The following is a 24,221-nucleotide window of genomic DNA, read 5'->3' on the forward strand; positions in this document are numbered from 1 at the left end:
TGAATAGGTGCACCATTTTGCATTTAAATTTGGGGAAATTTCTAACTGTCCTGTTGGGAAGAACGGTTTTAACTACAGCTAGTGATAGAAGGATATATTTATTCTTACTTTAAAGAATAAAAATAAAAGCAATAAATATTTTTTGTTTTGTTCTGTTTTGTTTTGTTTTCTCTGTCCTGTTGTGTTTGTCCAGACTGGAACACAGGAGTGCAGAGCAGAGTTTGTGCTGTGAGGATTTCAGTAAACAAGAGCCCATGTTTGTCCTCTTAGGCTTTTGTTTTAGGTTCTTCCTCCTGTTTTCAGCTCATTGGAGTTTACACCACTTCTAGCCTTTGGTGATTAAAAATAACTATTGTTTGGCCTGAGATTGCTGTTCCAGTACTTGTAGAGAGATTGTGTGTGAGTCAGTAGAAGTTACACCCACACAACCAAAGGATGAATGTAGTCTTTGGAAAAAGCTTCTCATGCTCTCAGGTGAGAGAAGAGAGTTGCCTTCAGCCAGTATGTAGAGGAGCCAAACAGGACTAAACATACAAGAGACAGTCTCCTGTCTCCCAGATGCTACTGCACTCAGAGACATCACTGGGGGAGGACAGAAAAGAAGCTGGAAGTGTATGTTCTGTCCTGAGTGCCACAGTCTTATCCAGTCCTGAGATCGCCAGCATGAAATGCCCCAGGTGAGCCCCGAGTCCTGCTTTATTGCTGAAATGCTACAGCTGTTAATGGGGTATCTGCTGGCATGTGCAGCTCAAAAAAAAGCATGCCATGTTTTCCACGTAGCCTTTTAATACTAATCTCTCTTAAAACTGACTTTGTTTCCACACAAAACCAAATCTTACTATTTTTTATATTAGGACTGGGAGAAGGAAACCTTTTTTGGAGAGAAGCTAAGCATCAGTATTTAGATAGAAGGGATGTGAATTGGGTCCACAGAGTTGTATGCCTTCCCTTGGATTCACCTTTATCTTTCCTAACCCTTAGCAAAGCTGTTTTTTCCATGATGACTTTGATCTATTGTTATCTTGTGCAGAAAAGCAACACTCCCATCAAAGCCAGTGTGTGCATTTTAACAACATAATTGTATGCCATATCCCATCAGTCTGTGAAACGACTGCTCATACAAAAGGTGGGTGCAGTTTCCCTATTAGTAATTAACATTCTGAATTACTCGAGGACTGTATTTACACATACAAAGTCTGTTAGCAACAGAATGCTCCTTCGCTTAGAGCAGTGCTTATCATAGATCATCCTCGTTTGAAACTAAGATTTCAATTATGAATCAAATAATCAGGAAGTGACAAATTTGTGAGATTTTTTTTTGGATAGAAAATTTTAGGCGGATCCTGCTTCTAAGCCTTTTTTTGGAGGGGGTAGAGTGTCATACATTTAAATGATATGCTGTCACTACTAGCTATAGTGTTAGGCTTTATGTATATTTTAAAGTAGTGATTTGTAATGTATCTGTACTTAAATATGCTATTTCTCTTCTTCAATTTCTCACATTCTTCCTTTCAGACCAAATACAAGAGACAAAAACAAAACACAAATATCAAGTGTTGGGTACTCTTGATACAGCAGGCATTCTGTTTGTTGTTTTTTGTTTTTGTTTTTTTTTTAAGTCTCTCTATTTCACTGATAACTTTCATTGTACCTTTCTGAATTACTGGCATCTAATACACAATATTTAAATATAATGCAACTTGCAGAAAACCTAACCTTTGGATTTGCGGAGTTAGACATGCAGTATTTTTAAACTTTAGCTAGCTAAGGGAAAAAAAAAAAAAAAAAAAAAAAAAAAAGATCTCAGTCAAAAACTATATTTCATAAGAGAAAATTATAGTGATATTGATGGTTTGCCAAAACCTCAAGCAGTGACAAAATCCACAGTGTCCTGAAAGAGATGCCTTTGCAAAACCATTCCTTTGCAGATGGCTTAGATTATTGATACTCACAAACACATGACATTATTCGTTCAACTGAAAATTTTGGAAAAGTCTGTTGATAAAAAATGCAAATTTGTCATACTATCCCAAAATCCTGGGGGGGGGAAAAAAATCACCTAATCCTGCAATTGTTCCTGAGGGTGTTTTATAGTTTAGTAGTTGTTGATATGGTTACATTTTAACATGACCTGGTGTAAAATATTTTGAGAAAGGAAGAGAAAAAAGAACATAACTTTCCTTTGTTGATGCAAACATTACATTTTATGTATATCTGAAACTCCCAGTGCTGAATGAGTTTGGGGTGCACAAGAAATGCGGGATCAGATGTGAAATCACTAAGTAACAGGGATCCTTCCACAGAATTTTTTCCATAAAGGATATAAAATACCATGCAATTCCCTAGCTGCACTGCAAATGATAGATAAACAGCCATAGGCATGACTTTTCTGTTTGGGTTCTCTAACTGTTCTCAGTGCAGGCTACTTGCAACGAAGAGTACATTTGGTCCAAATTCAAGAAAATTATTTCACCTCATGATTTTTGTCTCTGTGGGAGCTCTATGTGAGGAGTGAAGCCTCTTTCTGTGTTACCTGGCACAAAATATAAAACAGCTACTCTTTTAAAGTGCTGTGAAAGGCTCCACAAACCAAGGAATCTGTCATTACAGCCTGGGATGCAACTGTCCTCTGCCTTAGGTCTAAAATCAACAGTTTTCTGCCCTCTGTCCCCATGGCTGGGTTACTGACAAGTAGTTCCCTGAAAAGAACTTTTGTATACAGGCAACATCGATTTAATGATGATTAACGCTCCATGCTTCCCACAAAGGGAAAGTAGAAGCACGTGCTGGCTGGCTGTGATACCGATATTATCCTTGGAAGACTTCTCACATGGGGCAGAGTCTTCTGGAAGCCAGCAAAAAGGGGAGTCTCCGTCAGCCCACTTGATAATTCTTACTGTATGAGCACTGCTCTGCATAATGATGCTGTATTTGCTGTCACTATAATGGTAACTGTAAGAAATGAGCCCTTCTTAGAAACAAGTGCCAGTGTGAAGTGTTTTGTGGAAATTTCGTGATTCGTTGTATGGGTCAACCAAACAGCGGGACCTTGCAGGGGAGGAAAGTGGGGCATGAAATTTCCTGAAACTAAGGTGTGTTTGGCAAAGGGGGGATTACAAATAGGGTGTATAATGGGATGTAGTCTTGTCGTGTAGTCTACACGGCCTTAGCTGCTCCCTAATGCTCTGCTTGGTGCAGAGCCGAGCTACTTAAAATCAGAATTGGTACAGGAGTTTCCTGTAGGAGACAGGAGCAGTGCAGAAGCAACTGCTCTCACCCTCGTTCTTAAACACAGACTTGCCTATGGTGTCTTCTGCATTTCCCCTAGATAGCTGTTTATCTGTGCCTCTCAGTCTCAATCCTCATATCTATGTGCAATGTTTAATTAATTTTCAATTATTTCCAATTATGCAGTGACACTACGTATAAATGATACATCAGTGAAAGTGATGGATTTGGGCAAATATAATAGCCTGTCAGTCTTCAGCAGAAGCTACAATTAAATCAAAAAGATAAGAAAAGATTACTGTAATTATTTTGACAATGAACTGATAGAAGTTTGCCCAAGTGACATAGACTGCAGAGTACAAAATGCCAATTGCTTAAGAACAAGTAAAATAAGACTTACTGTTGTCCCTTTGCTCCCTTAGGACTTCCTGCTGAAGTTACCTGATAGCCTTAAGCTGGAAAAATAAGTGACTTATCTCCAGGGTTGGGCAAAGCTCCACTCAGGCAAAGACTTGTAGTATCTTTGAGAAGTGAGAGGGGTCCAGATTTGTTTGGTTCTGGGCTCCCCAGTGCAACAGGGACGTGGACATACTGGAGCAAATCCAGCAAAGGACCACAAAAATGATAAAGGGACTGGAGCATCTCTTATATGAGGAGAGGCTGAGAGAGCTGGGGCTGTTGGCATGCAGAAAAGAAGGCTTGGGTGTATCTTATCAGTGTGTCCAGTGGGGGTTTAAAGAGATGGAGCCAGTGCCAGTGATAGGACAAGAGGCAGCAGGTACAATTCAAAATGCATGAAATTGTTTTTAAACATAAGAAAAAAATCCTTCACTGTGAGAGTGACTGAGCACTGGCACAGGTTGCCTACAGAGGTCATTGGGTCTCCATCCATGGCAGGAATTAAAGCCGGAGTGGATGCAGTCCTGGGCAGCCTGCTCTAGGTGACCCTGTTCTGGACAAGGGCTTGGACCAGACAACTTCCAGAGGTGCCTTCCACCCTTGACAACTGAATGATTCTGTCTCTGATGTTTCATGCTCCCTTTCCCCTCTCTGTAGCTCTGACGTTGTGCAGAAGTCAGCTGGGCCTCGACTGTCTCTAATTTTAGAGAATCGTACAGGGATCAGATGAATGTGAGAGCCTCTTTTCTTCCTCCTGAAAGGATGTCACTGGCTCTCTGAAGTCCCTAATGAAGAAAAGCTGTTTAGGAAAGCACTTACCAATGTGCTTGTCTCTGAGTGGGCTTTAGAGTCACTGAAGTCACAAGGGACTTAGAAGAATTATCTACAGTGAAGTTCATGGATAAACATCCTTACGAGCTAAGATGGACTTAAGTATATAGAGAAGTTCCTCCCTCAGCTGGGGCCCTCAAGTTCTCTTGGTGTGGTGCATTCAGCCTTCTGGCTGTGTTTGTGTATTCGTGACCTGTGCACTTGGTGGGGTGGAGAGAGCAGGCAGAGTGCTGCACTTGAGATTAATTTGCAATTTGAGATTAACTTGCAGCTCTCTTGTAAGGAGCTGTGACTGTGATGCTCAGCTTCGCAGGATGAGTTGTAGGGAACTGTTCTTGCAGCATTTGTAGTGGCTTCTAAGCCATCTCTGGCTTTGTGTAGTTTGATCGCGTGTGTGGTTTGGGGAACTGCTGACACAGAAACCACCAAGTTGCCACCACAGCTCAAGAACAACTCATTTCTATTCCTGTTCTCCATGTCTGGAGTTTGCTACCTCTGTGTGCTCTGCGAAGCCCAAATCTGGCATTTCCAGAACTTGCCATCAAGTGATCATTTGTTTTGCTTTCTCTGTGAGGAGGAGAATCCAGAATACATTAAAGGATGAGCTGGCAGACATCAAGAGCAGTTTTATTTGCTACAGTTGTACAAGAGGTCAGTGGCTTAGGATGCAATCTGGTCCACATGAAGACTAGAGGGGAGGAACCCTTCCATTGCCTCCAAAGTGTTTTGTATCAGTTTTTATGAATTTTAATAAAAAATAACATTGAAAGATGCTTAAAGTCTCTTTATCCATCCTGAGAGTTAGGCACAGGGGCGGACTTGAACAAACTGTATGAGCAAATAAACTGTTGCTTAGGCAAAACATTGCTGGGACAGGGCTGAACCTAACCTACTTAGGCCATCCGTATCGCTGAGATGATGCTAATAGGAAAGCATAGGAATAACTGATATTTATCCGGTGGCACCTTTTTTTTTTTTTTTGGCCAGAAATTTCTGGAAATGGACATCCTGGTACAGTCTGCCCTTTTAGGGCAACAGGATGCCTGGCAAACCTAGCCCATACCTCACTCTCCGGGGGTTCTCTTCTGCTTTTGAATAGTGCAAGATGGGGAGTACCCTGGACTGGGATCCTTGAGCTTGCTGCTGCAGCCAGGCTGTGGCCCCAGCAGAAACCAGCCTCTGGGGAAAGGAAGCATGGAGCAGCAAGAAGCTGGAGTCTTTAGCCTGGCAGCTGGGACACCTTGTGAGCAGGGGGCTGAGCTGCCAAGGGTATATCTGTGTTTTATAGTAGAGAGTATTCAGAAGTAATTCAGAAAAAGTGACCAGAACTCCTGAACTTGTCCTTCCCAGCCAAGTTCTCCAGGCGTTTGCAAGATAGAAGTCACTTCAGCTTGGCAGATACTTTTGCCTGGAGTTGCCTAGCTGCAGCACTTTGGAGGTTTTGGTTTGTGTGCTATTTTGTGTATGTGTTTTTCAAGCCCTCTCATTCATTTTGCAGTGCTTAAAATACTGTTCCACTCCAAAACCACTAGGATAAGATAATGAGTATCAACCAAAATAGGCTAAACTAAACTCTTCCTTTTATTTTATTTATTTATTTATTTATTCCACCATGGACTCTTTTCTTTATCTTATCTTTCTCTATTCTGCCATCCACACACATGAATAATAATGCGTGGAAATGCAAACTGTGCTTTAAGGCTACGCAGATGGAGATGGCTTTTGAAAACTTGTCCTATACTTAACACACTGCCTTTTTCAGAACCATCTGGCACTGAACACTGCAATCTCTCTGCCCTGCTTGCCAATAGGAGTGCTAAAGAGAATGAAAAGGAATCTGGAAAGCATCAGTTTTCATTCTTTATTATATTATCAGCATGTACTTACAATAGATTTAATATATACACAGCAGCCTGTACATAGGGTATAGTTTTCAAGACAGTGTATAGCATTAGGGATATTTGCCACAGTTGTTGCTGGAGTCTTAGTTGAACCATCCATAAAATTGTGCAAAAACCATGTCCTTAAGCATACTTCTTTAGAGTCTGAGGGGAATGGAGAATTAAGCATTTCAATGGAGTTGAAAAGTCAAATGTAAAATGTTTTGTTTGACTTCAGTTATTGTCCCCTTATGAATTACTGCAGACAGTTCATTGTAACTTATTTTACTGATCTTCTGAACCAGATGAAATCCAAACCCAACTGAGCTAATATGCAGCCACTTCCCTGGGAGGGTGGTCATTATTAGAGAAAGACAAGAGTTCATGGTTTGGTTGAGATTTTTTCCTTGGGGTAGCTATCTGTGTTATAAACAGTCCTTTCATATTCAATGTTGAGTCCAATAAGTCCTTTACTGATTAAAAAAAAAAAAAAAAAAAAATGGCTGACAATTATAACCTGACATTACTTACTGTTGAAAGGAAAACTGTGTACTTTCTCCATAGCAGAGTGTACAAGTAGAAAATAAAAGACTCGCATCTTGCCCTGAATTAACAATGGAATATAGTTGGGGATTGATTGTTGGTGAATCTGAATTTTGGCCACTGACAGGCAGAAACTGTTAAGACATTGATTTATATTCCAATGATTATGATCCAGATTTGCAAATGTGGTTAGGTGCCTAAAGACAAGGAGAAAGGCAGGCAATGGGATTTGCCAGAGCACTTGCAGAACCTAAATAAATATCTTGTGTCACCAACCAGTGGATGGACACCTTTTGTGTTTGAGATGTTTTTTCAAACAGAAGCCAAAGCGAGTAACAGTAAGTGTGAGCACAACGTTAAGGAGGTTTCATCACTAGAAAATTACACAAGCTGCAATTCACCAAAGATTTTAATATTTAAAATCTCTTGGAATTTCCCACTGTATGGAAACAGCAATCACTACAATCAAAAGTGTCAGTAGAAATTCAAACACACCAGACAACTTCTGTTGTTTGTCTCAGGTACATGATGACTTATTTCTAAAGGATTTCTTTTAGGTGATAGGAAAATTCTGCCACCAGACACATATTTTCAGAAGGCAACCAAACATTCTTCAGAGTAAGAACTGCTTCTTACCAAGTGGCATTTCAGACCTGTGTGCCAAGAAAAATGTTCATGTAATGCTATTATGTGTTAGATCCTAGAGGCCTTAACCAGATTGAGATACCTTTGAAAGACATTTGTTACAAACCCATTGTAACAAAGCAATCTCAGACCCTTCACTAAAGACTTGTGGATAATTTCATCAAAATAATTAAGAGTGCAGATGTATAACTGTCAGAGTATCGTTGCCTAAATAAACAGGCGAGCCAAGGAAGTGCTTTCCTCTCCATTTAATGCACATGCATACAGACATTAAGGATTTGACCCTGCAATTTTGGGAAAAACAACAACAACAAAAATTTCATGTGCTTCTTATTTCTCCATGCTTTAATTCTTTCATCCTTGCTCTAATAAAGTATGATATTCAGTAAAGGCTCTATTCTTAGGCTTGCATGTATATGTAGTAATTGAGGATTATCAAACTGATTTGTTGTTGCAGTCATGGATAAACACAGGCAGAATCCCCCCATATCACATTTGAATAGTAGCATGTTTATTTGCTTTTTCAATACAGCAAAAAGTCTCCCTACTTTTCTGAGTCATCGCAACACCACTGAATGAACAGTATTAGCAAATACACTTTCCAAAAGAGCTGAAGTGCAGATTTCCTTTTGGCAAGGCAGCTTGAGGACTTTGTTCTGATTATTTTATTCTTGTAGTTACACAGGCTGAACCTGCAGTTACAGAGATGAAAGTAAAAGGTTCAGCTTTCTGCCCTGCTGAAAAAGGCAGGCAAGAGGCTTGATGTTGCCTTTCTGCAGACTCAGGCAGAGTGCTCTTATTCTGCTGCAATGCTCAGATGTCAGCACTGAGGTTAGATGTCAGACTTACCTACCCTGTAAACTCAGCTAAGAAGGAGCTGTGTTTCCTGACCTACTCTTTCCCTTCTTTTTTAAGGACTTAGTACTTTTTCAATAAAAATAAATTTAATTTGTGGCTACATTTCAGCTCTATCGGTTTGATGGTATAAGTGGAGCAATACCAGCTTTGGATTTAGAGCAGTCGTGTGGCTGCGTCTCTCTGTGCAGCTTTCATGTGGTCGGGTGAGACATTCTTAGAATCCCCAAACATTTTTGAAGATCCTAAACTGGAGACATTCACAATTCTTCCCTCCCTTTCTACCATTAATCCTTCATGTTTTAACAAGCACTGAAGTTAATACAGCCTACACTCTTTCCTGTCACACTGGGCCCCCCTCCCTCTTTTCTTTCCCTTGAATAAAGCAATCTGTTCTTTCCAGTCCATACTCTTGTAAATCAAAGGGATAGATGTCAACACACACCATAACCAAGTATAAACTTCCTTTTTTTAATTAAACAGGATTTTGACATTTGGTTTGAAGAAGTGTTTCTTTGGTTTTATTTATTTTTTTTAAATATGTGAAGGATGTCAACTGCTTTTATTTTATTTTTATTAGAAGCCAAATTTTATGTGGTACCACAGATAATATCTAGCACAAGATCTTTCAGATGCTATTTCATAGTTCAATAGGAAGAGAGTCAGGGGAAGTAATACAGAATATCTTGGAATTGAAGGCCCTTGGAATTTAGAATTAATCTCTTTGTTAAAGGTTTCTATACACAGAAATCATGTCTTAGGTAACTTTTCAAACTTAACTGGGAAACACAATTTTATTTGCGTTATTATCCTCTCCACTGTTTGCTTATTATCTCATAATTATACTTGGACATTTATGTGAAACCAAAATATCCAGAATTATAATAGCTGACACTAAAAATATGTAAGACTCCTGGAGGGAAGGTAGTTGTCATGTCAGTGTACAAATCCATGTATCTCAGTAGAGAGGGCAAAGTCAACTGAGAATTGTCTCTTTCAAGGTATCTCACACCTTCTTTCATGGTAATAGGATGCTAAAAAGAGGAACCCGTGTTCTGATCTGATACCGCTGCTTTTCCACTCTGATTCTCAGTCCTTGGTATGACAAGAAAAAATGACTTTATTTAGTATCTCAGTTCCTGCCTTGTTTCTAGATGATGATTTTAATCCACCTGTGAAGTTGAGGTGTATCATCTATATCTGTCCTAGGGTCATATATAAGTGTGTGTAGTGTCTCCTCATGTAGGCATGAGAAGACAGTCTCCTGATTGCCTGGTCAGAAGATGTGGCAACTCTTGGAGGGACTCTGCTTGGACTCTTCAAATGCTCTTGTTGATGAGCAGTTGTGGGAGCAAAGGATTAGGAGTAAAATATGTAAATATTGTAAATTATTGTCTTTATTTATTTCTCAGGAGAGGAGGCATAGGTGGTCAGAGCTTCAGTCCCTATTCTTCAGTTCCTTTATATAAAGTACTATGGGTTTGGCACTTTTGCATGGTTCTTGCTAACAACAGTACCACAGCTTTGTCCCTGTACTCTCTGTCCCTCAAAGCTAATTCCCTGAAGCTTGATCTGCTTCTTCATCACAGGCTTTGCAGCGCTCGGCTGCAGTTAATTTTATTGCCTACTGTTGTCTGTGTTAGACTGACCTGTAGTAGCGTGCCACAGACTGCAGCGCTCTTTCACATGTGTTTGCTCAGCTAGAAAATCTACCCAGGAGTTTCCTGAGTGCCTGCTGCAATGTAACCTGATGTTTTGGAGCCAAGAAATGCCTGTGAACTCCTCCGGTCTCTTCTTCCCACTGACAAAGTATTGTCTGGAGATCCATCTGGTGTCAAGTGTAGTCATATGGCACCAGTATGGCAGCGCTGCCTACGGGGGTGGTTTCCTGCAGAAGAGGTCTCGCTGAATGCAGTAGTTGTTGGCTATTTAAAGTCATTGTTTAGCACCCAGGTCCTTGTGAACTTGTTCAACTGGTGGCTGGGCAGAGTGCCATCCGAATCTACGGACACGAGCACAGACGGCTGAATCTCTGGGGCCTTGCACACATCAGATGTGGGTACTGAGGTCAGGCTTCTCAGTAAGGAAAATCTAAACGACTGTCTGTCCTGAGCATGTGTATCTGTGGTTGAAGGGATGTGCCATCATTAATCCAAATCTGGGCTGGATTAAGCTTCGAAAATAAAAAACAGCTCTGCCAGCCACTTGAAGAGGGCTTGGGGCCTGTTTCAATCGAGTGCATCGGCATGGTGGGAGGAGGCGAAGGTGGCTGAACAAAGCCACCACACCACCACTTCTCCCCATACAGGGTGAGACAACTGCCCACGAAGGCCACTGGGACACACTGCTTTGTTCCCGCCAGCTGCAAGCCTCTGGAAGGGATGGACAACATTTATTTTTCTGAGAACAGCTTTCTCTCTGCTGAGAGAAAGAGCAGGGCCATGCCATGATCCATTTCCTAAGCTACGTTTTCAAAGCTCAGTGTCACAGCTGGGAGCAGAAGCTTTAGCACTTGGGAGGTGGGATCACCTCTTTGCCCAGCAACAATCTCAAGTGTATCAGCAGGGCCTGGCTCTCCTTCTGCCCAAACATTACTCTGACCTGGAGCTAACTCAGACCTGCTTGTTGGGTTGTGTGAGAGCGGCTCACCCCTGCAGACAGGCAGCAGCACAAGCATGGTGGCACCCACCGGGAAGCCATCGCTAGATAAAGGAGTAGAAAAGCTGGGTGGAAAATCACAAAGCCAGAAGTGCCAGAAGAACTCTGGCAGGGATGTTGGGAAGGCTAAGGAGAGGCAGAGAAAGCTAAACCCAGTAGACTACATTTGCATAAAGGGAGAAAACACCAGAGTGTTAAGCTAAAGGGAATAATGACATGATTCACTGCACAAAGCAGTTCAGAAAAATGAAGGTGACCAAGCACTGGGGGTTTCTGGGCTCTGGAGGGTGCTGATGACAACTTGCAGACAGATATTCTGTGGTACCCACAAAAAGACCATGCTGTTTACCCCCTGTTCTACACGCTGCTTTTATACTGTGGACACAAAACTCCCAGAGGAATTCCCTTCTGACATGGCCCCTCTTAAATTTCTTTATGCATTGTGGCCATATACTGTGAAACCAGCTGCTTCTGTCCTTTGCAATACGTTACCTACACATATACAGCAGGTAAAATATAGCCTGTTGAAAACCTGGGAAGCTTTACTGTTACTGGAAAGTGCTGTGAGATTTCCCTAGAAAGGTGTGGAAGAAGTACAAAGAAGGATACGCTGTCATTTTATAACCCTACCATGTGTTGGTTCTTCCCCCTTTGAAGTCAATGGCAAAACTCTGTTTTAGGGGAACAAGACTGCCTGAATCTGCATCAAGACGCAGCCTGGAGGCAGAAGAGGCTTACAGGGAATGGTTTCTGCTGCTCTCCCTGAGCACAGAGCTGCTCAGACAGACTGGAGACCTGTCTGCCGCTCTTTCCCATTAAAGCTAAGAAATTAATGCTTTTAAAGTTCTTAAATGAATGGGCTGGATCTTACAGCCCTTACTCATCTGAGTACTGCCATTAACTTTAAGAAAATAATCACTTTATTAAGTGCTATGGAGTAGAGTCCTTAAATTGTTAAATTCTAATATCTGACAGAAGTTTTTCCTCGGTAGAAAAATAATATTGCCATAATTAAAAGGATGTGCACATTTCATCAGCTGAAGAATGCAAGTAACTTTGGAACAAGTAAAACTAGAAGCAGTACAGAGGGCTTAGGTCCGTGTCATGTCTGTAGGTTATTTTTGAACTTTATGAAAAACACACTCTAGCAGTTTATATCCTGACCATTCGACTGTATTCTGGGATTCTGAATTCAAAAACATTCTAACCATGAAAACACAGCATTTAAAAATACACTGTCCACTTGGCTACTTTGCCAGGCTTCAGAGTCTCCCAAAAGTTTGTTTCGGACAAACTGAGAACTTTGTTGTGGAATGACTGTTTGAATTGGGGTTTCTTAAAATATATGTGGAGCCTTGTAGCTGCTGTGGGGTGTACACAGCGGTGTAGCTGTACTATTTTAGAATCATCTGGCTATTTCACTTCATGTAAGAATATCTGTCAGCTTAGTTATAAGGAATGAGCGGGGTTGATTAAAACAACTCATGAAGCCATTAAACAAAGAGATAAAATGTAGAACATGTGCTGTAGGGTCGTTTTAATTATAATGTATGGGGGTTCTGTGGAAACCGGATGGCAGCTGCATTGTAGCTGAGTTTTAAGTCCCTCTTAGCAGTACCCAAGTACTGTTAATCAAAGGTGTGTTGTTTTCTTTTTCTTATCTGTAAAGCTAATAGGTCTTTTGGAAGTGGTGGTTGGGACCTACCATTTGTTGCTGCAGCTGACCGTAGTATATTATTGCATTTAAGTGCTTAGATATGAACTGAAACAGACAATTATATATATGAATCATCTAGTCACTAGATACTAGACTATATAACATCAGAGAAATGTATGAAAAGCTTTAGTAGACCAGAGAAGGGATCAAAGATGTCAAATTAACACCCTTGAAATTTCAGAGAAAACGGGAAAGAAAAAGGTAGTGGCAACTTATGTCATCATCTTGGTGATTTTATTATTCTTGACTTTACTGGGTCAAAAATACAGGTTGAATATATTGCTGTATGATGTAAGCATTTCTGCTAGGTTATTTTAGCAAAAGATCTGGCTTTAAACAGTGGATATCAGCCAGCCACATGAATTCAGTAAAAGCTATTTAAACAGCACATTTTGTTTTATTCTTATTAACCTAGTTATAAACATCAAGAGTTAGCATAATTAATTCCAACCCTATTGGAAAGGCTATTAAATCTCTGGTGTAAGAGCTGAAACCAGTCTCTAGGTGCTAGAAATCATGATGAGGCATAGGAAAGCAAGATGACCACACATCTGCCCACGTCAAAGTTTTATAACTCCGTCTACTCTTGCCAGAGACAGGATCTTCAGCTAGGTAGACACTGGGTCTAGTTCAGTCTGGCAGCTCCTGTGTTCTCAGTTCAACAAAGTTTACTTAAATGTCTGCAATGCTTTTCATGCAACTGAAATGCAGTAATACAGTTAACCCTTTGTCACTGAATTAAATGGAATAGGAATATCACCACTTCAGAATATCCAGTCATTGAGCTATAACAAAGATTTGTTACCAACACTGGTTGGAAACAGTCAGAAAATGAAATTTTAAGAATGTGACCACTAACAGTGAATTTAACTTTCTGACTGCAATTGCCACAGAAGTTAAAGTCTTGCTTTGTGGCTTGTAAGCATCACTGAAACTTCCCATGGAAAAATGACATTTGCTTCTGTTTGCAAACTGTCCTTATTAGTATGTGAATTCTCTGGAAATTATATGAATACTGTAACTTTTGCTTTCCAATTTACATAAAACAGAGACAAAACCAGGACCAATTATATAAAAATGGAAAATAATTCCTTAAAAAGAGAAGGGAAGACTGAAGGAGTTACTGATTGTTGCTGTTGGCTGTAGCATGTTGGCACATGAAGGTTCTGGGGACTGTTCCCTAAAGGACTTCAGAATTTGTATGTTATTTTAAAGAGACTTGAAGGAGGTAACTGGGACAGATACCAATCTTCATACTGACTTGTGGAGCACCCTACCAGATGGCAACTGTTACACCAGTCTGGCTCCTCAGCATTCCCAGTTAAAGAAAATGTGCAAAGGCAACCCAGCTGTCATTAAAATGATGAAGAATTCACTTCTGCTCAACCAGTGTAAAGGAAAGTGTGAGTCCCTTAGAGAAGGGCTTTTCTGTAGCAGAGAAATCAGACATTGATCCAACAATGAGACTCTGCTTGTCAGCCAGTGCTCTCAAGGCAGCACACCTCGAGGTGCACTTTGGAGGGCCTCTCACAGACTCACCTCAAATTGTTTGAGAGTTAAAAGTTGGAAGAGCAATAGAGAAAGCAGTCTCCCTGCTGAGAAATTGTGGGCCAGGAGCCTCTGTTGGTTTGACATCTGGTCGCTTGAAGTTCTCACTTTTGGAAAGGAAATGGAGCACTTTCCTATCACTGTTAAGGAGAGAATATCTCAGGTACCACTCTAAAACTTATCCTATGGTTCCTATTTTTCCTAGGACTGATGGAACTACACATCGGAGGCTCAAAATTAGTTCCTTGCATGTGTCCTATTAGCTTTAGCAGAATTATTGGTGTGCAAGGAATGCAAATAGGAGTCATGCGCTAATTTCTAAAGTACAAAAAGCTAAGTACAACGTGCTTCCTTAAGGATTACTGAATATGACTGGCCATCTAACCCCTCTCTTCTTTTCTACCTGTTTTACTCCAGTCATCTGTGATGTCTGTCTGTTTTGCCCGCTTTCACCCAAACCTGGTTGTTGGTGGAACATACTCTGGCCAAATCGTGTTGTGGGATAATCGCAGTCACAGGCGGACTCCAGTTCAGAGAACTCCTTTATCTGCTGCTGCTCACACGGTAAGGCTAAAAATCACCTCATCCTTTCCTTAGAGGAATTAGTCAGCAGGGAAGGGGGGATATCTACTTGTGTCTATAATGCTGGTAGCCACACAGATGCAAAGAGAATTTTGGCCCTTGAAGGGAAAAAAATAAATTAGGAGATGTACAATCACCTACTGAGTTAAGCCATCACACTTCACATGGTCAGGTCAGGAGATTATCCTCCTTTCCAAGGAAGAGGGCAGGAGCAGTTACAACACTTGAGTGAGACCCCTGTGTGCCACCACAGTGGCACTGTGAGTATTGCTCTCCATTGCCTGTGCGAGAGAGCCAGGTTACTACAGGGACTGTGTGTTTGTCAGTCCAGCACGACAGACAATTTGAATCATTTATTATTCTCTATTTGTACAAGAGTTTGTCTCTTGAAACAGGTTAGGCACCCACAGTGATCTAACTGAGTCTGGCAAGTTGTGCCTTTGAAGATTGTGAGGCAGTTTGCTTCTGTTTTCCAGTAGAGAAATACATAAATCTCCTATTCCAGACAGGACCATAGGGCAGAGCTTGCACAGCGAGGGGCAGTTTGTTTCAACAGAGTGACATGGAAGTGCATTTTGCCAACACACAAACATATCTGCAGATAGAGTGATGATGGCACAGGCAGGACTCTGGTGATGTTTGGGAGGTAAACAGGCAGAGCAGTACAAAATGCTTGAGAAGGAAGAGTTTCGCCACGGTAAAAAGATTGTATCTGTAGTAGAAGATGCTCTTACACTGCAAAATACCCATATTGTGCTGGAGAAAGAGAAAAGTCTAGATGGCCTACTAAAGTGTCCTCAACCTACTGTACTGCTGAGCTCCAGTCCATCCTGCCCTGAGGTGCTGAGCATCCTTGAGCTCTCTTCTTTGAGAGTTTGGACTCCGACAATTTGTATGAGCTGGAAGGTTTACTCTGTGGATGGTAAACGTATCTCATCTTGGGACCGGCCTTGGGACCATACCTGAGTGGGAAGTGGAAAAAAAAACATAAGCTGAAAAGAGGAAAAAAATGTAATTATATAAGAATATGGTAAAATGTGCAAGATTTCCTGAAACATAAGAAACTGAACTACACAAAGCAGTCCGAAAGACAATAATCTTGTTCTAGCAGAAAGGAGGATCAGACAAAGTGATAGATCTTTTGCACCTCCAGCTTCTACAGTTGTGTGATTCTTATCTTTGGAATTTGCAGATCAAGGTTCAGCTTTTACTTGACTGTGACAACATAATCCCTGGAGTTAAAAGACAATGTCTAAAAGCCATGTCATATGAATTAAAGCAAAAGATTTGATGTGGGGCCAGTATTATGATGGCATGCCTCTCATATTAAAAAATGACAGGTGTGCACAGACATGCTTAGTGGGCCAGGCGGTACAAATATTTTTCCCTAAATTTCCACTATCATGAATGTTGATGTAATAAGCTAATGATCTGTGCCATGGGTTGCAACTTCAACATTGCTTTTCATTTCCCTAATGTTTTTGCTCATTTTATCACCAGTAATGGTGTTCAATCTCCATGAAAGGAAATAGTCTCTCCTGGAAGTGCAATTTAGAGATGTAGTAGACCAGAAAACTAATGGCAAGAAACTGACTATCACTGAAAATTGAACAACTGGGACTCAAAATCTAGTGGAAAAGAAAAGATTAATGGGAAGTAATTTGTTTACACTCAAAAATGTCTAAGACAAAATTGTACCTCCTGGAATTATGTATTAAAATGGGTTTATTATTGCAATAGGACAATATGTGATGTTTTGTTTCTGACAAATAAAAATAAATTACTTTCTGTTGTGGATGCACACTTTATGTGCAGTCGTGGATTAGTATAAATAAGTGTTTATACAGTATAACATGAGGAAGCATGATGTTTGTAAGGAGTGATCAGATTTTACAAGAAAAGAGTGCTTACTTTATGTTCATATATAGAAATCACTTACATAGACTGCAAATGAAGTCTTGGTTGCAAAAGGCTGGCTTGAATCCTAGCTACCAAGTAAAAGGATTAAATTAAGACAACTCTGCTGTGGCAATGTTACTTTGTGCACTGCTAGTTAAATGAGTTGAATAGTCAGTTTTTGATTTGTACTTATGCCAGATGTGAAAATTTTGATTTTTCTCTTTTCTTTCTCTCACTTTGTTCATTTGAAACAGATAGGTACGGTGCTATCTCTGACTTAAACCTTTCTGCAGTTTAGTCTCACTGACTGCTGCTTCGATTCACCAGGAAAGAGAATTCTACCCGCAGCTTACTCACTAATTTCCTTTCACACCCACCACACATCTGCACTTGGGACAACAGGAAATTTTAATTAGGACAAAACCCTGTTGCATGATGATTTCATTTCCAAAATAAATAAAAGCAAGCTGGCAGCGACCCTTTGAAAGGAAGGAGCCTGTTTAGACTTTCTGTTACATACAGTTGGTTGTCTTTTTCATCCATTCTCCTTAGGTCTTTTCATTTCTGCCGTGAGCTTTATTGTGCATGAAATTGATGGTTGGCAACCTTGATTAAAGCCAGACCTGGCACACAGAGGTGCTGCTGGAATGACATGGCTCGCTTTCTGCCTTCCCCCTAAATATTCGAGCTGCAACGCTGGTTGCATTTGCTCCCTCCCACCCCTTCTGTCCCCACTGGCCTTCTGGAGGTCAAACATCCATTAAGAAACAGGACTGTGCTAATTTCACACATCAGTATGCACTAATCATATTAAGCACCGTGGTAATTAGCTCACCACTAGTCCGTCGTAGGAGTGGAATAACATGAGATGCATGAGAGGAACAATTTGGGGTCCCGTGGATGATCTGATGTCCATTTGATGGTCTGGGGGAAACCAGCTCCATAACAATCCTGAGAGAGAGAAAAACCAGTATTTAGAGTGGAGCTTGTGATGATTTAGCACTCTCTGGTGTGTACAGGTGATGTCCGAGCAAAGGCACCATTTCAGGAGCAGTGGCCAACGAGTCCATCTTCAGCACATGCACACACTCGCTGTGCATTCAGATGTGCCCTTTCTGCACTTAGAGGAAGGGACATTTACTGGGCCCGCTCTGACATCGAACCTGGCCGCTGGCCAGTGCTTTGAAGATTTCTGCCTTTCATTACTAGCTGCGGAGGTGACCAGCATCAAGGAATTTTAAATAAGTGCTAGTTCTGTCATTCATTTCTGTAGGACCAAACGCTAGGTTTCAACCCTACATGGAGTTCCCTTAAAAGCTATGTAGGGATCTATTGTAAGTTTGGTCCCAATTTTCTTTAAATAAGGAAAATATTAATGAAAAGCTTTTTTTTTTTTTTTTTTTTTTTTTTTTTTCTTGGAGACAGAAATCTTCTATTGACCTGCACAAGAGGCAGAGCATCACAGTTTTTCTTTGGTGTATATGTCTTACCCTTAATTCATCACTATCACTTGTACTGGTCAAAGGAAATTAAATTTCATTGTTCAGTCTGATTGATTATTCACTGTGGAGATGGCTGAACTTGGACCATCCCTCATATGTCACCATCAGATATCAGATGACACTTTAGGCTCAAAACGTTACCAGGTTTCTTGGAAAATGAACAGACCAAGTTTCATTATTGCATGCTAAGCGGAATTCAGCCTCTGTGGACCAACAATGTGACGAACCAGGTGTAATACCCCAAATTTAGCCACTCTACATTTGTAATGACAGGTCTAAAAAAAAGTTATATTGGCCAATACTGGAGAATGCTGATGGACTAGTTCACATTTTTCTGTGGAAGTACATTTGCAAATATTTAGCACGCAAGCCAAATTCTGGAAAAGTTCAAGTTTTACACAGCTGCTTTCTACAATAAAGTTTTCATTTTGATTCCATTTGGACAATTTGCCTTTTTCTGCCAGTTATTTTCAATGTCAAAAGCCATCAGCAGAATAATACACGTCCCTGTGGGTGAAATCTCATCCACATAATTCAGTATTTTCACAGCATTACTCAGCTGAGTTGTTTTATGGTGAAGAAAATGAAACTTTGAAAACGTTTCCACCTCCATAACATGCCTAAAAATTAAATTAAAAAAAAAAAAAAAGTTAAATTTGTATCTCATGAAAGCTGAGTCCTGTGTTTTCTAGGCATTATGTGACTACTTAATCATTCTTTACAATGACATAAGAAATAGTAAAAATGTGTTGTTGAAGATGTGAGAATGTCTCTCTGATTTCCAGTGTTAATGTGTTTCCAGCACCCCGTGTATTGTGTCAATGTAGTCGGAACACAGAACGCACACAATCTCATTACCGTCTCCACGGATGGCAAAATGTGCTCCTGGAGCCTGGACATGCTCTCAACTCCACAGGTGGGTTTGTTTTCACCTATACAGGAAAAAAAGCAGCTTCGGTAGAGCAGGATACCTGCTTAATGGAACATAGCTCCTAAAAGCCAAACCTCACATCCTATACAAACTAAAACCAATGGATGCACTTGAAAGAGTACAGCTTGCTTCCAGCAGTCTCTGCTAAGAGCCAAAACCCATTTCCTTTACCACAAATCATGTAATTATTGTAATACGTTAATACATAGGTCAGTTTCAAGTGAAAATGAAATAATCCGTTTTAAAGCACGGTAATTACAGAAGTCGCCTGTGGTATAAATTGTACTTACTCTACAGCATTGTTTAACAAATATGGACTAGATTGCACTGCTGCTGAACATACCCTAGGCATTCATTTCCAAGGCACAAAAGTCAGAAAGCTTAGTTTGTTGCCTGCTTTCAGTAGCCAAAGGAAAAAACAATGCAAATCAAAAGTTTCAGAGCTAACTCTCCCCTCTGGAATGTTTATTGCTATTGTCTACCTCCCCTCCCCCCTCCCCTTTGTATCAGAAATGAAAGGAAATCCAAGAAAATTGTCCAAACCACTGGTGATTATAATAATGGAAACTAAACAAAGAATCTGATGCTGAAAATGCTCTATGGAAATCATCTTTAAAGTGTTATCTTTTGGAGTAGTACATTTTCTGTTCCAACCCATCATTCATTTTTTACTTCCTTTTTCTTAGAAAAAAAATATTTTATTGCTGTTTTTATTAAACATCGTAGGATCTGATCTTGTTTCAAAATGCTGAGTAGAAACTCCTTTTAATGATTCCATTAATCATGCATTAATGTGCAATTACTCTTGAGTTATTTGCTTTTCAGTGTTGACACAGAATGTGGGACTCCTCTCTCCTACCCTCATCTGTTTCAAGGTCCATGTCAGGTCCAAGCTAGTCATTTGAGTTCCTTTTACAGTTAACGCAAAGAGAGACTAGGCACTTACAGAGGACAGTTCCTCCCATCCCAGTGTGAAATACCATTTTAGATATTCTGGGTTACAGAACTGTCATATTTGAGACTGTAAGTTGGTTCTGGAAGTCATCCCATCTAATCAACTACTCAGAGGCCAACTTCAAAGTTAGATCTTGTTGCTCATGCTCCTCTGAGACAACATTATGGGTCTGGTATTTGTGCCCTGAAACCATGAGAAACCACTGCAATTCTGGAATAAAAGTGGAGGCATCTAAAATGGTCCAGACATCTGTGTTTAGGCACCTGAATCCCTTGCCCCATTTCTCACTTAAACATGGCAAAGCTAAATCCCACCCGTATGTGTTCACTTCCTGGAGCACTAGATTTCGAGTGAGCGATTTGTGAACATCTCAGTTCCAGAGCTTCATCACTCAGATGGAATTTCCCAGATCCAAAACTGGCTTTCAGCAAGGCTGGGAACACACCCCGCATTACGCTGAAATCTGGCGTATGGCTCATGGTGATCTTGAAAAGCAAGGCCTGGGACTTGACGTCAAGCTATATGCCATAGCTTTAAACTGGGAGGAGTAGAGTGTTGCTGATTTGTGTCAGTATGAAACTTTCCAAAGACACAGATCCAGAGAACTCATGTACAGCCACCATGTAGGCACTGGGAGGAGAGAGTCCACCACAGTATCTGGACGTATCTAAAGAGACACTAAATGATGACCTCACCCCAGAAGATTTTTGCAGAGATATACGGCCCGCAGGTGCTCTGCGAATGCATTTTCCACATCTTATTTTGCCTTTTTAATAGACGCAAGTATATTTGAAAGAAAAATATAAATCAAGCAAGAGTTTCTCTGTGGATTTGCAGCCCTCCCCTCCCACAGGGACACCCACTTTCTTTAGCTACAGCAAAAATCCCTTCTGATAAAAATGCTGCAGTCTTTACTGCGAGAAGAGTAGCAGGCTAGGCATTTTAAACATAGAAAACATACGCACTTAAATAGCTGCAAATGAAAATTGGTAAATCATCCAGCCCCTTTGTGGATTCTTGGGTTACACCATTTAGGCTGCACAACCAAAAAGCTTAGGGTTGTGCAAAAATCTGCTCAAAGCAGACAGACACATCTTGCAACAGCCGCAAACTGCTCACGCTGGTTGTACTTGCAATAGCAAAACGGGCATACTGATTTACTTTGAAATATAGCTAGAAAAAAAAAAAAAAAAAAGATATGCTCTCTGGTTTGTAGCTTGATGCTGGGTTCTAGAGAATGTTTGTGGTTACCTCAGAAAATCTCTGAAAAACAATGCTTAGAGTGGCAGGAGTGACATGACCCCAGCTTTTTAATGCTGTTCTGCAAAGTGACAGATGTCACTGATAAACGCTTCAGGTGCACATGACATTACATGTGTTTCCTGAAAAACAACTGATTTCAGAAATGTTTGTAAATAGAAGGGTATTGCATTTTTTATTAGAGCCTGGGGCTGGCAAGTATAACCATTAAGGTATTATCTTTAGTTTCTGCACCATTACATTGTAAATTCTCACCTGTCATCTCTGCCTGATTTACGATGATGTAGCAAAGACCAGTGCATTGCAGCTGCTCTGAAACACATGACAGACAGCGGCAGGGATGGCAGGAGCACTGCATCCTCGTTTGAGACATTGCATTTTCTTGCCACGTCCTGTGCAGAAACCAAAATCGTGTGACTGGGTCAGACAATTCCTTCTTCCCTTCCTGCTGCTCTGCATAACATTTAGAACTGAATTAGAAAAATAAATAAATAAATAAATAATGGAAAAAACAGCCAAAGAAAGTGAGAGCTGTGGAATAATAATGAATAATGGAATAATGCCTTGTTTTGATAGGAGAGCATGGAGCTGGTGTACAACAAGTCCAAACCGGTGGCGGTTACAGGAATGGCCTTCCCAACCGGAGATGTCAATAACTTCGTTGTTGGCAGTGAAGAGGGAACAGTCTACACGGCCTGCCGGCATGGAAGGTGACGTTCAGCATTTTCTCCTTCTGTGATACTGTCTGTCTGTGCTGGTGTGAGGTAGCCAAGTGTGTGTGGAGAGCGTTTAGATGTTTTTTCTCTTGGATCAACAGGATCTGTGCTGCTCTGCTCTGCAGCAGAGGGATGGGAGCTGCCCAACTTCACGCGTTGGTGTCACGGCTGTTTACACGGGGTGCTTGCCCCAGGCTCCCTTTGTAGTCAGTGGGGAGCAATAACTGCTGGGAAGGTCTGATTTCTCTCACCTTTTTCAGACATCCACTTGAAGCAGAGATGACTGGCACCTCCGAAATGCCTCCTTCTCAGCCGCGATTATAACGGAAGTCTAGACAGCTGGCTCAGGTGTAGCTGTCTCAGTCTGGGCAAGTTGAATCAGGCCCTAAGAGACAGTTTTGTTGCGGGGTAATCAGGCCTAAACCACTTGTGAGAGATGGTAATCCGCTTTATTTTTTACCGTCCTCGGCTTCATCTTTGGTCTCCACAGGCAGACAGCAGAGAAAAGCCACCATGGGCATGTATGTCTGTGTGTGAGAAGCAGAGCACGGTACTTGGGGCCTAATACATGGCCACCTGTGAAGCCGGACCAGAGACCGAGCTCTTGGCGGGCAGTTTGGAGATGCCCAATGCCCACCCTCTCCTGGAGGGCAAGACAAGGACAGTATCCCATCATCTGGCTGCAGTCAGAGCCGTTTTATTTGTCAGACCTAGCCTCAGCTTGCCATGCAGACACATGAGCTTGGGCAGACCCTCTCCCAGGACTGATATGCTGTGCTCCCTCACACAGCATAGTTGTTTCATGCTACAGTGAGTCAAAAGTCTGCACTTGTCCCTGAAAATCCTCCCCAATGGAGGCAAGCCAGAGAAAAACACACCAGGACAGAGCTAGTCTGCCTGCCCAGGCCAGCACTGAGGCCAGCAGTGAATATGGAGCAAGCAGTGCTGCTCCAATTTTCCTGGGCATGCCTCACTCTTCGGGTGTGTGGTTGACTGTAACCTGTCCTGGGGGTCTAACTACAACCCTGAATGACTGAACTGCTCTTTCTCAGGCCCTTGAATTTGTATGCATGATGTTTGTTGTTTTTTTTCTTGTCTGACTACACCAAGGAGGAGGCTGTTAGGATTGTTGTTTCCCAGGGCATCCTTTTAACTCAGACACAAATTTTACCTCAGTGTTGTTCAGGAGGGTTCAGCCTTACAGTATTTTTGTTCCTCTGCCCTAAATTTCTGAAGATAACATGTCTGACTTGCCCAGGCAGGCCATTAATACAAGACTTGAAACAATGACCTGGGAAAATCTTAGTCTCTCAAAGATTTTCTAGTAACATTTGGAACGATAGCTGAAATACTGTTTTTCAAAGTATAGATACATCTCCTAATGACAAGGATCTGAGTGCTTTGCTGTTCAGCACTGATCTTCTCTCTGCTTCTAAGGTGCAAATCCACGTTCATAATTTAAACAAGTTCCTTATTTTGCACCCTGTAAACTTTTTAAGGCTGCAGTTAAGAGCAAGAGACTCTCACCACAGGCCGCTGCAGAGATCAATTCCTTCTGTTCGCTGCAATGATCTGCAGGATGCTTGTGCGCTCTCGTAGCTTCTGGTAGCAGTTTCATCCTCTGGGACACTTGAGTGGCTTCTGTAAAGAACAGACTTTTTCACTGATAGATTTAAAGCTGACCCCTCACTTCTGTAGTTTGCGATACTTTTTGAATTCCTGTTTTATCATAGTCCCCGTTTTGGTTGACCAAATAGGCATTGACAGTGGTTTAAACAGTGGTTTAAGATTGTAAGGCTTCTATTACAAGTTCCTAAAGTTGTACAATCACAGTTTTACATATGTGTTCTTCAAAATATTTTTTATATTAACGTGTGTTTTTTTTTTCTTTAGCCTACTGACAGTATTGCAATATCATGTCTATTTAGGCACTACACTGGTAGGCTGTGTGGTGGCTGATGGTTTGAATTAGTCTTGGGCTGCTGGGATAAATGAAGCATGCCCAAGGGCATTTCTCACTTCTGATCTTTCAAAGGTGCCTGGTTTGTTCCTCACAAGAGGAGGAAGGTGTC

At 41.2% G+C, this 24,221-nt stretch overlaps 1 protein-coding gene across 4 annotated transcripts in view; it reads left to right on the forward strand.

Annotated features, from left to right (window-relative positions):
• DYNC1I1 (dynein cytoplasmic 1 intermediate chain 1) overlaps positions 1–24,221 on the forward strand; it is a 188,759-nt gene that overhangs the window by 121,755 nt on the left and 42,783 nt on the right. For all 4 annotated transcript variants that reach the window (XM_082755280.1, XM_082755283.1, XM_082755282.1 and 1 more), the window contains 3 exons: positions 14,722–14,868; positions 19,090–19,203; positions 22,010–22,143. In XM_082755280.1, the coding sequence (XP_082611406.1) occupies positions 14,722–14,868; positions 19,090–19,203; positions 22,010–22,143 (395 nt within the window). The remainder of the gene's footprint in view (positions 1–14,721; positions 14,869–19,089; positions 19,204–22,009; positions 22,144–24,221) is intronic.

The sequence above is a fragment of the Aythya marila genome (assembly GCF_965140915.1).
Source record: "Aythya marila genome assembly, chromosome: 2".
NCBI lineage: Eukaryota > Metazoa > Chordata > Aves > Anseriformes > Anatidae > Aythya > Aythya marila.